Consider the following 15,752-nt stretch of genomic DNA (forward strand, 5'->3'; position numbering starts at 1 on the left):
CAACACCCCTCTTCACAGAGTAGTATCTAGGCACACAGGAGGGTTTATAAGCAAACCCTATGGGTGCACTTGGCTGGTTTGGGGGGAGTCTATAGAGGAAGGATTCCTTTCCCATTTCCTGTGGACTTGAATTCAGGGAAGTACAGTAACTGCCTCAAGTTCACACCATCCTCAAGCCCTGACCCGGCTTTAAACTGATGCCTGGGGCACAGGGGTCGCCGCACCACCGGGATGTCCGCCTTCCTGGAAGGGGCAGACAGCTGGGCTTCCTAGGACTGGAAAAGTAGTGCCTTCCCCATCCCCGGAAGAGGGATTTTTCCTGGGCTGTTACTAGAAGATAGCTGCTGGCAATTGGTTCTAACCAGGAAGGATGGCAGCTCCCAGAGAAATTTTATCTGAGCCAGCAAGGCTACCTGGCAGTCCCTGGTCCAGGACACAGGGTGTGCTACCACAGGGTCTTTTCTAGTGGTGGGGAGTAGAGAGAGAGGCGACCAACATCAGAGCCGCCAGCCCCAGTAGGCATATCCCCCACATAGAGACGGGTACCCTGAGGGCCAGCACTTCCCCAGCCCCCCAGCCCTGTTTCTTTTTTTATACCCACTTTTGTTTGAGATGGGGTCTTGCTATGTTGCCCAGGTTGGCCTTGAACTCCTGCACTCAAGTGATCCTCCTGCCTCAGCCTTCTGAGTAGCTGGGACTATGGGTGGGCACCACTGCACCTGGCTGGCAGTTCATTTTTGGTGCTAAGACTCCCAGCCCCCGTAGCCAGAGTCCCCTCAAGGGGGCTGGAAGCCTCCCTGGCGGCAAGACTGAGCTGGGCTTTTGAAAGGGCAGGATCTCCCGTTTCGGCACATTTCAGAAAGTTCCCTGGGCCTCTGAGGGCTGGGCACATTGGGCTTTCAGTTGGGCTTTTCAGTTCGCTTTGGTCACGCTGAGGGGGGTTTTGACTTTGACTCGATGCTCTTCTCCCCTAGCAGCAGTCCCCAGACCTGTTTTATTTTGTTTTTCACTGAGTGAGCGTGTCCAGCAACACAAAGTCTAATTCCAACTCTGGCTGACTCCATCAGGAGGAGCCTCCCTTCCAGCTTTTTAGGCTAATGTTTTCCTTACAAAAGAAGCTTCCTCTTGATTTGGGACAAGTTGATAAATAAAGCTGAATGAAAATAGCCTTTTGTGCAAGAAATAAAAAAACACGCATGAAGATTGCATAAAAGCCTTCTCCCAGGCTCCCAGGTTTCCGTGGAGAGCCGGAGTCCCCCCTGAAATGTTCGCGGGAAGGGCGGGGCCCCAAGAGTAACCAGGAGTTGGGCCGCCTGATGTTTTGTTATCGTTATTTTTTTTTTGAAAGTGAGTATAACAGAGAGAAGACTCTATCCCCACAATTATAGGGATTTAACTCCCCTTTAACACCAGCTCTTCCTATTGCATAGTTGAAGAGACTCGTGTTCAAATCCCAGTCTGTAGCGAATGGCGTCCCAGGCTGGCAGCGGGGCGTGGCCGCCCTGCATGGGCCACGCTGGGCAGCCCTCCTGGCTTCTCCTTCCGGCTCCACAGCTGACTTCCCACGTCCTTTCCTCTCTCTGGGGCCATCTCCCCATCTGCAAAATCAGGAAGCTGTTGCATCTCTAACACAGCTCTTAAGAGCTGTGCATGAGGAGATGAACATGGAAACTTTGAAAGCTGTGGGTGCTCCTCAGGCCTGAGGCAGACTCCTGAGAGAGTTTGTCGGGCGGCTGGGCACAGTGGCTGTCCCCAGGCAGTTGGGAGAAGCCTGTGCTTCCCTGCCCTGAGAAGCGCTCTGTCGCCTTCTTCTGTCTCTGACAGAGAGAGCTGGAGGGGGCTGGCCTGCCGAGGGCTCCCCTTGGGAGGACCAGGCGTGAGGCCAGCCCCCTGCGCTGGGTGGCTGACTTCTCAGCCACTGCAGCAGCTGGCGGGTGGCAACCTCTGCGTGTGCTCATGTCAGGGTGAAAGCTGTCCTCAGTCCTCGGAGATTTGTGCTATGCTGCATTCTGCAGCAAGTCTCGAGATGGACTGGCCCTGTGTCTTAGAAGAATTTATTTGAATATTCATACCCAGTGGTGTGCTGGTAAATATTTGGCCCCCAGCTTGGGGCGGGGGGCTCTGATAGAAAGCACGTGCCATTTTCCATGGTGTAAATACGCAGGCTGTGCTGGGTTGGCTCGGGCTGCCTCGGTGTTGCTGGGAACAGCTGTGGGCCGTGGGCTCCCATGGGTGGGAGAAGCTGGCTCCCCCTGGAGCTTCGAGCACTCGCGGCTTCTATGGGCCACATGCAGGGGCAGAGGGACTCGAGGCCCTGCGGGCATTTCAGCCTCTGAACCTTGGGGGTGCACGGGCATCATCTAGTCGGGGGTCCTCGCTGCCAAGGTGGGTAGCTGAGACTTCCTGAGTCCTTGGAGATGTGAGTGTGTGTGTCTCATGTATGGGTAGAGGGCAGGAAATGTGGAGGGCACTGATTTGAGGGTGGTATGGACATGGCTTGGGAGGTGAGCTCAGGGTGAGCCAGCACCAGCAACCTAGCACCAGGAGAAGAGGAGGCCCGGAGCTGCCCCTCCAAACACAGGGACTGAATTTTCATTTCACATCTTTATCCCAGCAGCTGGCGCACCACAGCTGGTGACGATGGCCCCCACTGGTAAGACCCTGTTACTGCAGAGCCCAGGGATCCTGCAGCTTTGATGTGGAGTCGATTTTGAAGGCAGCCCTTCTGAGGGAGGGAATTTCTAAGCTGATACTGAGCTTTGGGGTTGTATGTATGTATGTATTATTTGAGTGCTGAGGGTGGGGATGTGAGACCCTCATCAACTTAGCAGCACCCAGTTCAGAATAAACAGGGCTGGGGCTGTATCTCAGGGATGGAGGCCCAGTGCAGAGGTCCTGGGGCCTCTTCTGTGTGGCTACACATACTGTCCGAGGGGCACAGACAGACACGGGGGTTCCAAGGAAAGAACCCCTTGATTGGCCTAGGAACCTGCCCGCAGAGGAGGCAGGTCTCACCACCCCCTGGAGCTGTCCTCGGATGTTACTCAGGACAAGCACCTCTCTCCCACCCGGAATCTCTCTATGGCGGATGTCTCAGGAGGTGGCTACCCTTGGGATGTCCTGCGACAGGACAATTCAGAATGCTGTCATCAGTGTTGATGTCTGTCGTGTTGATATTTGGTTCCAAATTCATTTGCACGTTGCGGGACAGCCAGTTGTCTGCTGTCCGCAAAGCTGAAGGAGGATGTAATTGGGGTCTCAGCTAACAGCATGAACAGTGATTTTTGTCAATGAGTTGCTGGTATTTTTAATACTGACTCAGGGGCTTTGAAGAATGAAATGAAATGTCTATATTGAAGGCCTTTTGTCCCCATCTATTTATTAACATGACCAAGGTTGTTTACATTTACAGAAATGAAAAACAGAATTAGACACGGTACAGACTTTTTCATTCCGTCAATAAGTGATATTTACCCACGGCATGATGAGCTGCCTTCCCAGCACTTTTTTACTTGTATTTAACATAAAGTTAACTAATTGTTTGCCAAGCCGGCAAAGTATGATGGCACATACTTATAATCCCAATACTTGGGAGGCTAAAACAGGAGGACCACAGGTTTGAGGCTAGCTTCAGCAATTTAGTGAGACTCTCGGCAACTTAGCAAGACACTGTCTTAAAAAAAATAGCACTGGGGGCATAGCTAGGAGGTAAATGCCATTGGGTTCAGTCTCCCGTTTAAAAAAAAAATGTCTTCTTTACATTGTTTGACCATTAGGGCACTAAAAATACTTGCAGTGACAAACCAGGAGAAACTCCTTCTTAAACACTGAGTTTGGAAACACACTGCTGCATAGTGTGACAGGGTGGCCAATAGAAGACGCCGGCACAAAGCCTGCTACGGGAGGACGGCACCGTGCGGGGAAAGAAGGATGGAAACATGGCCAGAAGTTCTACCTGTCAGGGGAGAGCTTGCTCACGTGTTCTTTAAATAATAGATGGAGATGCGCACACGAGCTCCAGAGTCCAGTGGATCCTATAAAGGAATGGCAGCACTTGGCTTCTTACCTGCCAACATGTACAGTATGCCGAAAAATAGATTATTTCATTTTAATTTTTAGTTTTCGCAGTACTGGGGATGGAACCCAGGGACATTCCACCTCTGAGCTACACCCCCAGCCCTATTTTTTACTCTTTATTTTGAAGCAGGGTCTTGCTGAGTTGCAAAGGTAGCTGAGATGCAGTCCTCCTGTCTCGGCCTCCCAAATGCTGGGATTATAAGTGTGCACCACCATGCCCGGCGAAAAAGAAATGATTTTAAATGGAAGGTGAAAACCTTTACCACCAGGGTATTTGTTTGTTTGTTTGTTTGGTGGTACTGAAGATTGAACTCAGAGGCATTCTACTTCTGAGCTACCCTCCAAGCCCTTTTTACTTTTTGTTTGAAACAGGGTCTCAGTAGGTTGCTAAGACTCTAGCTACATTGCTGAGGCTGTCCTTGAACCTGCAATTCTCCTGTCTCAGCCTCCCAAGTACTGGGATCGCGGTGTGCACCACCACACCCAGCTTAGTATTAAAGTGAGCAAGGGGTGCTGCGTGGATCTGCTCGGGCTGCCGGAGCAGAGGTCCCTAGATGGAAACTGTGGTCTGTGAACAGCAGGAGTTCATTTTTCTCAGCTCTGGAGGCCCCGGGTCCAAGATCAGGGTGCCAGCAGGCTTGGCGCCTGGTTGCTGGGGGCTGGCATCCTGGTTCATAGATGGCACCTTGTGTGTATGCTCGCGTGGGGGAAGAGGCCGGAGTGCTCCCTGCGGCTGCTCTCATAAGGGCACTGATCCCATGCCCGGAGCTCAGCTGCTATGACCTCATCATTCCCAGAGGCCCCGCCTCCTCACGCCCCTCCCCGGCGGGGGGGGGGCTTAGGATTCAGCCTGCAGGTGTGGAGGAGATGTGGGCCCATTGGCTGGCCACACGCTCCTGAGGATGTAGCGAGCCAGCCTGTGTGAAAGGCACGTCAGCTCAGTCCCACCTTAGCTCCAAGCACCAACAGACTGGCCTCGTGCTGGGCTGCCCATCAGCTCCCTGGGACAGTCATTCCTGAGTAAATGGCCACGGTGGTCTGGAAGAGCCGCGTCCTGAGGAGGGTTGGGGCTTCCCCCTGGGAGGAGCGTGGAGCTCCCACGCTAAAGCCACACTTGGCTTGAGTACCTAGCTCGGGCGGTGGATCCAGAAAGTGGGTCTGGATCCCAGCCGCCTTTGTCACGTGGGTGGCAGCTTAAGCTCCCGGCGTCTCTTTTCCTCCCTGTAAGATCCATTCCCTCTGGGGCTGTGGGGAGGACTAAGTCAGCTTACAGGGTGCCTGATGCTGTGTGTAGCTGTAGACTGAGCCCCAGACTCAGGACTCAGGACACTGTGGTGGCCGCACCTCCCATCTTCTCCTTCACGTTAAAAGCCCTTCCTCCCGTGCCTGGTGCAGGCAGCCTCCCCATCCTCGCCCAGGCTGTCTTGGCAGCAGCCCGGGACTCCTGCCAGGGACTCCGACCCACACACACAGGCTGGTGGGGGGCGGGGCTTGAAATCGACTTCCTGGCTGGAGGATGGAGAGCAAATTTTTCCTCTGCCTTCGCCTCTGCCTCTTGTCTCCCCCCCCCCCCCAGTACTGGGGATGGAACCCAGGGCCATTTCACCTCTGAACTATACCCCCAGCCCTATTTTTTATTCTTTCTTTCTTTGGGTGGTACTGGGGTTCCTGGAAACCCTTCTTCCTCCGGGCTACACTCCCAGACCTATTTTATATATTTTTTTATTTGGAAACAGGGTCTCTTAAGCGAGTGAGGCTGGCTTCGAACCTGCGCGATCCTCCTGTCTCCGCCTCCCAAGTGCGGGGATTACAAGTGTGTACCACCACGCCCGGCTATTCTTTATTTTGAAACAGGGTCTCACTGAGTTGCGAAGGGCCTCACTAAGTAGCCGAGGCTGGGCACTCGCCTCGATCCTCCTGTCTCAGCCTCCCGAATGCTGGGATTACAAGTGTGCGCCATGACGCCTGGCTCCTCTTGTCTTCTTGTGCTTTTTTTTTTTTTTCATGGTACTGGGGATTGAATTAGAAACCAGCCTACCTCTGAGCTATACCCTCAACTCTATTTTATTTTTTATTTAGAAATAGAGTGTCTCTGAGTTGCTGAGAGTCTAAGTGGCTGGGGCTGGACTCGGACCTGCGATCCTCCTGTCTCAGCCTCCCAGTCTGAGAATTACAGGGAGCATCACCCTAGACCGCAGGGGTTGTCTGGGGAGTTGACCGACGGGAGAAGGGAGCTGAGGATGCAGAACTGTGCATCCGGAGGCTGTCAACCTCACCTCCCTGTCCTAGGACACACTCAGCTCTGTGGCGCCACGCACAGCATGACTTCCTGGCTCCCTCTTGTGTTAGAGCTGATTCCTGATGAGCGGTGGAAGCTGTGGTAGGAGCCTGAGCCGCAGCTCTGTGGCACCCGCCCCCGCCTCCCCAGCCGAGACCCCTTTCCTCAGCAGTCCCCTCCGGGTCCTCAGCTACATTCTCCCTCCCAGGCAGTGTGTGCGGCAGTGGGAGGGTCTGTCCGAGGACCGGGTGAGCCACTTTCCTGGGAGGCCACTGATGGCTTGGCGCCTCTGGACGGGCAGAGCATCCTTGGGCGGGACCAGGACGCTGTCCACCCCGCCCTGGGGACAGAGTCCTGCTGTCCCCGGCCCTTGACTTGTCCAGTGTGTGTTGTGAAGCAGCAGTGTGTGGGGGAGGGGGGAGACAGAACAGGGCAGGGCCAGGAAAGGGCGCGCCTGCTTCCACAGTGGGGCAGCGTGGTCTGGGTGGCAGCGGCACAGGGATTTATTTAGGAAGTGTTTTTCAGATAGACCCTGGGGTGCGGGGTGACACCAAGGCCGCAGAGCCAGCCCCAGAGGGCCTGCTTCCACTGAGGGGCGCCGCTGAGGGGAAGGAGACTGTTAGCTCTGGGGCGCCAGGGGCCGCGGGCACTGTTGGCACACAGGAGGAGGGAGGAGGTGTGGCCGCTGAGGCCCAGGCCTGAGGCTGCAGCCCGCAGAGCAGTGGGAGGCCTGTGCTGTTCTGGAAGGTGGAATGCCTGGACCTGAGTCTCCAGCCTGATGGCGGCGAAGGCCTTGCTGGGCGGGCGGCTGAGGGATGTATCTCCCTCCACCATCCCCTTCCACCCTTCCCAGACTTGATGCCTTTAGATATGGACATAACATGATCGGAACTCTCCTTCCTCAGGCTTTCCCCCTCCCTCCATCCCCCCAACACCTTCTACTGTCCTCCTGGCCTCTCTCCTCCCTTATCTGAAGCCCCTCTTTCCTTCTCCTCTCTAGCTCCCAGCTATGAGAGAAAACAAAGGACCCTTGACTTTCTGAGACCGGCTCATCTCACTTGGTGTAGAATTCTCTAGATCCATCCATTTTTCTGCAAACAACATAATTCTGCTCTTTCTGGCTGAGTAAAACTCCCCTGAGTCTATAGACCACGTTCTCTTTATCCAGCGGTTGACCACACCCGGGCTGGTTCCACCCACATTTCTAAGGGGCCCCAGGTGCCGGGCCACTGGACGGGGCGGCCTGTGAGGAGCCCGCGCCTGGCCCGTCAGCCCTCCCGTCCGCTTTCTTTCCAGGCGGCGCTTCCCAGAGCTTCCTGGTGTTGGTGACAAGCTGCACGTCGGTGGGCAGGATTCCAGACGCGGAGATCTACAAAATCACCTCCACGGATTTCTACCCCCTTCAGGAGGAGGCCAGGGAGGAGGAGCGGCTGCTGGCCTTGAGGAAGATTCTCAGCTCGGGGGTCTTCTACTTTGCGTGGCCCACCGATGGCTCCCGCTTTGACCTGACCGTGCGGGCGCAGAAGCAGGGCGACGACAGCTCCGAGTGTGGGGACCCCTTCTTCTGGTGAGGGCCTGGGCCCCAGAGGGGGCTCTGGCTGGAGTCCCCGCGCCCACCTTGCACCTGGGTCGTCCCTGGAGCTTTGGGATCATGCCCACTCTCTGCACAATGAGAAAGCTAGCCCCGAGGTGCCCACTCTCGCGGCTTGGGAAATGTGCCAAATGTGTATATTTAGGACACAGAATCTCTTCTGTTAGCAAGGCACCTTCACACCAACATCTGCAAGTCCTGAGAACGGGTGCCAGGTGCCGTGCTTGGTGCTTCTGCCTGGGTTAGGTCTTTGGGCATCTCGACAGCTCTGGATATTTGCCGCATGCAGGTATTTACTGCCGACATTTGTGAAGCACTGTGTTCCAGGAACCGATCTAAGCTCGCTGTGGAGAATAACTCAGAATTCTCAGAGTTATTCTATTAAGAAGCGTCTGCTACCCCATTTTTCAGATAGGAACACTGAGGCATGAACAAGTGGGGGGATTTTGCCAAACACCACATACCTGATAAGTAGCAGAGCCAGAATTTGTTGGGTTTTTGTTTGTCTGTTTTGTTTTGTTCTGTTTTGTGATACTGGGGATAGAAGTCAGGGGCTTTCTATCTCTGAGCTACACCCTTAAATCTATTTTATTTTATTTTTTATTTGGAAAGAGGGTCTTGCTAAATTGCCGAGACTGGCTTCAAACCTGCGATCCTCCTGTCTCAGCTTTCCAAGTACTGGGATTACAGGCATGCCCCACCATATTGGCTCAGAGCCAGGATTTGAACCCAAGCTTTAATCACAAAGTTAAACCAGTGTTATCAGTGGGGAGGAAACTGAGTCATCTTCCCCTGGTGACTTGCAGTAGCTGATCCGGCTGAATTTCTGTGTGTTAGGCTCATCTGGCCTTCCCTCCATGTATGGACAGAGGGAGGAGTGGACAACCCCATAAATGTTTCAGTTAGCTAGGGACCTGTCCATGGCCCTGCCACCTCCTGCAAAGGAGCTGAGAGCGGATAGAGCCCAGGACCGCTGGGCAGTGCTGGGAATTCTGCGGCAGCGGTCTTTCCCATAAACCTGTGTAAGGCGGTGTTCTGGGATCCTAGCGTCTGTCTTTTGCAGCCACATCAGTTTTCCCAGCCCTGAGACAGAAGTAGAGTTTGAGTCTCATCCTCCCTTCTTCCCTTCGGCTACACAGGACCATCAGAGGTTCCCCTCCCGAGTGAGAGTTCTTTCCTTAAAGTTTTGATTCCCTCACTTATGAATTCCTGGCTTCTGTTGAAAAAAGGGCCCCCTTCCACAGCCCTGTGTCCATCCCAGGGCTCCCTGCCCCTGCTCCTAGATTCTACTGCTTTTGAGTTGGGGTTTTTTTGTTTGTTTGGTTTTGGTTTTGTTTTGGGGGGGGGTTTCCTTTTTTTTTTTTCAGTACTGGGGATGGAACTCAGGGGCATTCTACCTCTGAGCTGCACACCCAGCCTTATTTTTTATTCTTTATTTTGAAACCGGGTCTCACTGATTTGCAGAGGGCCTCACTAAGTAGCTGGGGCTGGCTGCAAACCACGATCCTCTTGTCTCAGACTCCTGAATGCTGGGATTACAAGCGTGCGCCACCACACTTTTTTGTTTTTTAACACTTTTGTTTGTTTTTTAACGTGCATACACTTCAAGGTGCATATGAATCCTGCAGAGCTTGTTAAGATGTAGGTTTTAATCAGGTGTGGTGATGTACACATAATCCCAGAATTTAGTAGGCTGAGACAGGAGGATTGTAGGTTTGCATCCAGCCTTCGAAATTTAGTGAGACCCTGCTTCAAAAGAAAAGAATAAAATAGGGCTGAGGGTGTAGCTCATTGTTAGAATGTCCCTGGGTTCCATACCCAGTACCAAAAAAAAAAAAAAAAAAAAAAAAAAGTAGGTTCTGAGCTGGGTGTAGTGGCACTTACCTGTAAACCCAGTACTTGGAAGGCTGATACGGAAGGATTGCAGGTTCAAGGCCAGCCTTGGTAATTTACCAAGACCCTGTTTCAAAATAAAAATGGCTGGGGCTATAACTCAGAGTTAATACACCATTGAGTTCAATCTTCAGTCACACACACACACACACACACACACACACACACACACACCAGGTTCTGGTGCCTTCGGTTTGGGTCTGGCCTGAGAATCTTCCACGGTTCTATTTGCCTACAGTGGCCCTCAGCACACATGCTGAGCAGCGAGCCTTGGGCATCTGGTTTCTGTGGATCGCTGGTTCCCCTTTGCAGAGACCAGTGTGTGTCCTTAACTCATGGTACCCTTTCTTTTTATTATGCGGTATTGGAAATTGAACCCAGGAGTGTTCTACTTCTGAGCTACAACTCCCAGCTCTATCTCATTTTTAAATTTTGAAATAGGGTCTCTTAAGTTGAGGGGCTCACTAAATGGCTGAGGCTGGCCGCGAACCTGTGATCCTCCTCCGATATCAGAATTACAGGCACTGGTATGCTTTTTGCACGGACACCAAAACAAGATTTGCAGCTGGAGAGGCGAAGGCTGCGGTGGGGTGGATGGATGGTGCCGGATGCTGCGTTGGTACACACTCACGGCATGGTGCTGGAGCTCAGGGTGGAGCCCACAAACCAACCACGGCTGAATCACCAGGAAGAGTGGTCGCAGGCCTAATTGCCTAAACCTGCCACTTTGTGGTGCAGCATGTGAAAAGTGCTCCCAGCACACTCAGACTCTAGAGAGAAGCACAAATTGCTCTGTGTGTGTGCGTCTGTGTGTCTGTGTGTGTGTCTATGTATGTCTGTGTGTCTGTGTGTGTCTGTGTGTGTGTATGTGTGTCTGGGTGTGTATGTGTGTATGGGTCTCCTCCTGGGACGAGCTATTCTCCCCAGAGGGCCAGGCAAGTGTCTCTAGAAGCAGACCATCTGGAGTCACGCATCTGACAAGAGGCTGCCCCTCCCCTGCCTCCTGGCACAGGGGCCACAGCTGCGTGGCTGGCGGAGGGAGCTGGCCCTTGATGCCCTGAAGTGCTTCATCAGCTGAAGTTTAAGGAGGGAAGGTTGTTTTTGTTAAGTCACACTCTGTGGCCATTCTTTTTCATGCAGAGGAGGCCTTGAGCTCAGGGGCTCCCTGCAGGGTGGAAATGGCTGTGGTCACCAGCAGGGGCCTTGAGAGCCCTGAGATCCTCCAGCACTCACAGCACAGATGCCCAGCCAGGAGAACATGCCGCTGTCTTTGAGGAAGGCTCAAGGGCAGGAATCGGGTCGCCTTTTTTAACAAGTAGGGCACTGTGACCTCGATTTGCTGCAGCCCCTGTAAGAGCCAGTTCCCTGGTGCCCAGGTCCCCTGGGTGTGGGGGAGGCAGCTTCTGGGGGAGGAGGGTGGTGTGGCCATACGTAAATGTCGGGCCTTCACCAGAGGGCTGAGGGACACCACACTGCTGCTTACTGGCTCTGTGACCTTGGGCAAGTCTTCACTCCCCATGCCTCCGTTTCTTTATCTGTAAAATGGAGTTTCCGGCAACATTTTCACTTGGGATTGTTTCAAGGATGCGCTGAGTTAATCCGTCCCAGAGCCCTTAGTATGGGGTGTCAAGCACTAAATCAGTGTTGAGCACCGACTGCAGAACCTGGACTAATCTGCCAAGTCTGAGGAAAACTACTGAAAATTTTATTAAGCTTTATTTTCATCTCAACTTTTCTCATTTATTTTTCATTTGTTTTGGGTTGTTTTGTAATGCTTTTATCATACGTACCTCCTGGTGTGTGTGTGTGTGTGTGTGTGTGTGTGTGTGTGTGTGTTATAATTTAAATAAGTGTTCATTTGTTTAATAGGACTATTTTGCCATTTGTCATTTTATCATTGACCATGATTATTATTTAACTCAAACATATGACTAAACCCTTTACTGATGGGGTTCTGGTAAAAACAGCGGTGGGCAAGGGTCTGTCCAGAGGCTCCTCTGAAGTCCCCGGGTGACGATGGCTCACTCCAGCTCCACCCCCATTTGCCAGTGTTGACAACCTCTTTACAGCCTTGGGAAGGGCTTCCTGCTCCTCCCTCCTGTGCTTTGCCCCAGTGGCCCTGCTGAAATGGTTTGAGACGTCGATGTAAGTTCTTGTTCTTAGCTAGCTTAGAAAAAATAGCCAGAACTATGCTGCTGCAAGCTTAAGCCTAAATTATTACAAAGGCAGAAAGAAGGGACGGAACAAAAAAGCACTGCGTCAGAGAAAACGCAGTGGAGTGCCTCGGAAGTAAGACACTGAAGTTTTTGAACACAAAACGGTTTTTATAAGGATTCATTATCTCCTTCCTCCCATCCTGTTTACCAGTAGCCTTTTTACCTCCCCCTGACCTATGCAGGCGCAAGCCCACCATTATCTCTGTTACGGTGTGAGATGATATGGTTTTGGGGAAACTGTCCCTGAGGACCCCCGTTAGGGTTCCAGACACAATTTCCCTCAGAACACACAAAAAAACCCAAAACAGAAAAACTGTGGGTTCTTGTCTTGAGCTAAGGGTGAATACACATTAGCCCAGACTCTTGCTAAAGATTTTTAAAAGTTTATTAAAAAGATAGAAATACAGAAGACAGTTAAAACCCCATGTCATTCAGAAATGGCACGGGATGGGGGGTGATTTGAGTGAATTCACCAAAGGGACTACATGTGGACCTGGCTTTTTTATACACATGACCTCCATCTTGTTCACGTAATTCTGACGTAGTAAAAACCCTGTAAGGCTCCTCTCCTTATTTCCCTGCCAAGGTGGAGCCCAGGTGTCCTTTCCACCTAGGTCTCTTTTCACGAAGGTCATGATCAAAGGTCAGGTCGACCCCTCCTCCCATCCTAGCTAGATTATCTAATCATGTAGATATGTCTTTAGACAGAGAAAGTCCTAGTTCTCCCCTCTCCTATTGACTTGCTAATTACTTGTAGCTGAGTCAATCTAAGTTTCAACAGCTGTTTGCTTCCTGACCAAGCCAAGCCTTTCTCTCTCCAGGTCTGCCATTTTGACACAATTATTTCTGAAATACATCTATTAATAATCAGAGCTTTCTCAAATCTTCCCAAGCCATTCCCAATACTGGTACAATCTCCAGTGCAAGCCTTTGTTATGACCAAGATGTGTTACTTTGTTAACAGTGTCAAGGGTCACATGGTATATGCCCTTTTTGAAGAAGGCCTGTATCATCCTCCCGCATCCTTGGGGAAGTTTTTAGCCTTTTTTTATGCCTAAGTATGAAAGCTTATTCTTATTAGCAGTTAATACAGCTCTAATTAACAATCAGTACAGGTTTAGTCCCCATCAGGTGCTTCAAAGCAGCACATGGATTTTACCTTTCCTATACCCAGGCCAGGTCACAGAGGAGAGGAGGTAAACTGAGGCACTGGTTACCTCTATGTAGTTTTAGGGCTAAAGGCTTTAATTGTCTCTAACGATTTTACTATAGGTTAATCATTAGAACGAAGGGCAAAGAGAGAGGGGAGCTCCGCATTGTAACAGCTGCTGCCCTCCCTGCCTGAGTACCTGCGCAGCCTCTAGGCCCTGACTACTTTTTGCATTTTTGAAATTAATACAAAAGCAATTTTCCAATGCCGGCACACCTGCCACTTGGGGTCCCTGAAGCGTGTGAACATTCCGTGTCTGTGGGTCCCGAGTGCAGAGTCCTCTAGGGACAGTGTTGTTTTATCTCGTCTCGTGCGGGTGTGCCCGGCCCCACAGGTGCTCACCCACGCTGCTTTGGCGCAGAATGTGCTGGAGGCTGTACAGTGACTGAATCGTCGTGGGCTGTTTTGCAGGAACCAGCTGCTGCACGTGCCCCTGAAGCAGCACCAGGTGAGCTGCTGTGACTGGCTGCTGAAGGTCATCTGCGGGGTGGTGGCCATCCGCACCGTGTACGCATCGCACAAGCAGGCCAAGGCCTGCCTCATCTCTCGCATCAGCTGCGAGCGCGCCGGCACTCGCTTCTACACCCGTGGGGTGAACGACGATGGCCACGTATCCAACTTCGTGGAGACAGAGCAGGTCAGTGCCCGGAACAGACCATGGTACCAAGTGGTTCAGGGCCTGTGCTCCTCAGACAACTGTGTTTTCTCGGGGCAGAAGAGGCCCTGGAGTATTTGAGCTGGTTTCTGGAAGGGAAGCACACAACAGGCAAGCCAAAGAGGGTTGAAAAATCTTTCTAGGGAACTGGGTGTGGGGGCCTGACATCCCAGTACTTGAGAGGCTGAGACAGGAGGGTTGCAGGTTCGAGGACAGCCTCAGCAGCTTAGCAAGGCCCTCCACAATTTAGCAAGATCCTGTTTCAAAATAAAAAAATAAGACTGAGGGGTAATTCAGAGGTAGAACACTGCTGAGTTTAACCCCCCAGTACCACATACACACACAAGTATCTTTTTAGGACAAGAAAAGTAAACCAATGCCATAGGAGGAAGAGAAAAGACACTTGCTTTTATCCTAAATCTCTGAAGCTCCGTCCTAGAAGCGAGGCTTCGCGTTGCAGTTGTGAGTTGCGTGTGGAGCCGCCTTTGCCTTCGGCGCCCACGTCTTTCTCCTCCTCCGTGTCTTATAACTGCTGTGTTCCGCTTGCGTGTACCCCACAGGGTGATGCCACCCCGTAGCATAGCAGGTGGGAGCAGCCGTGAGAGAGGAAAGCCCAGGTGGGCAAGGTGTGCCGACGGCGCCCAGGTGGACTTGAGCCAGTTCAGTTCGGCACAGACTCGCACCCCTGCATCCCCCCTGCACGGGCTTCTGCACGCTCAGGTGTGGGAGGTAACTGAGTCAGCCTGGGGCTCCATTGCAGGAGCGCTGTTGTGCATCAAAGGCGGGAGGGCCCAGAGGCCCCTGCTGGAATCAGGTGCTCATAGGAGGGACCTTGGAACGGGAGACCCTACTAAGAGCAGGTGCAATGACTCGCCTGTGACTCTGCTCACGGTCCCAGCTCTCCTGGGTAGACAAGCCTGCTAATAACCGCTGGATAAAAAGGGAAGAGACTTATGCGCCCCTCCCCATGGAGGCCATTTTCTCTTGTTCGTGTCTGCAAGATGCAAAGGGCTTTCTTTAGCACCTCTCTTTCCCTTCATTACCATTTCTCCACCCTCACTTCTAACCCATGTCATCACCCCTGACACCGTTCGCTTCGTTTGGCAGATCTTTATTATTTATCTCCTGCCACGAGCTGAGTGCTGTTCCAGGAACAGGGTCAGAAGGTGCAAAGCACGGTTGTGTACATCAGCATGCCAGAGCCCCTGACCTTGGTGACAGAGCCAGATTCCAGAGGTCACTGCCAGGCGTCCCGGCCTCTGCCCCATCCCCCACCTGGCCCCAGGACAATAACCCCTTATTTGGCCTGGTATTGGTTTCAACCAGCTTTTAAAAACAGTGGTCTCAACTGCTCTTACTGAGTTCATTATTAACCAATCACTGCCTTCCACTATCACTTCCTTTTCCTGAAAAATAGGATATTTTAGCACAAACTTCATAGTGGACCCTGAGAGTTTCCTGGGCTTCTGTAAGACAGTGCCGCACACAGCACAGCTTAAAACAATGGGTGTTTGTTCTCTCCAGGGCTGGAGGCTGAAATCACAGGGTCGGACAGGCGGCCTTCTCCTCACAGCCCTGGGGAGACGCCTCACTCCTAAGCCAGACTGCGGAGCGCCCCTCCATCCCTGCCCCCGCTCCCTGCTTGTCTCTCTGTGTGAGGACTCCAGTCCTGTGGCGTCAAGGGCCATGTTCCTCCAGGAGGGCCTCACCCCACTCACCACCTCTGCCAAGGCCCCACTTCCAAAGGAGCCCACGGTCTAAAGCCCTGGGGGCTGGGACGTCCACAGCTCCGCCACAACAGGATGCGCTCCCTTGTTCAAGCGCTGTGCTTT

At 52.5% G+C, this 15,752-nt stretch overlaps 1 protein-coding gene across 2 annotated transcripts in view; it reads left to right on the forward strand.

Moving 5' to 3' along the window:
* SYNJ2 (synaptojanin 2) overlaps nucleotides 1-15,752 on the forward strand; it is a gene marked incomplete at both ends in the record, with an annotated part of 106,705 nt that overhangs the window by 34,802 nt on the left and 56,151 nt on the right. For both annotated transcript variants that reach the window (XM_080700251.1, XM_080700252.1), the window contains 2 exons: nucleotides 7,652-7,922; nucleotides 13,677-13,902. In XM_080700251.1, coding sequence (XP_080556377.1) covers nucleotides 7,652-7,922; nucleotides 13,677-13,902 — 497 coding nt within the window. The remainder of the gene's footprint in view (nucleotides 1-7,651; nucleotides 7,923-13,676; nucleotides 13,903-15,752) is intronic.

Source organism: Muscardinus avellanarius (assembly GCF_963383645.1).
Source record: "Muscardinus avellanarius genome assembly, chromosome: 8".
Classification (NCBI taxonomy): Eukaryota; Metazoa; Chordata; class Mammalia; order Rodentia; family Gliridae; genus Muscardinus; species Muscardinus avellanarius.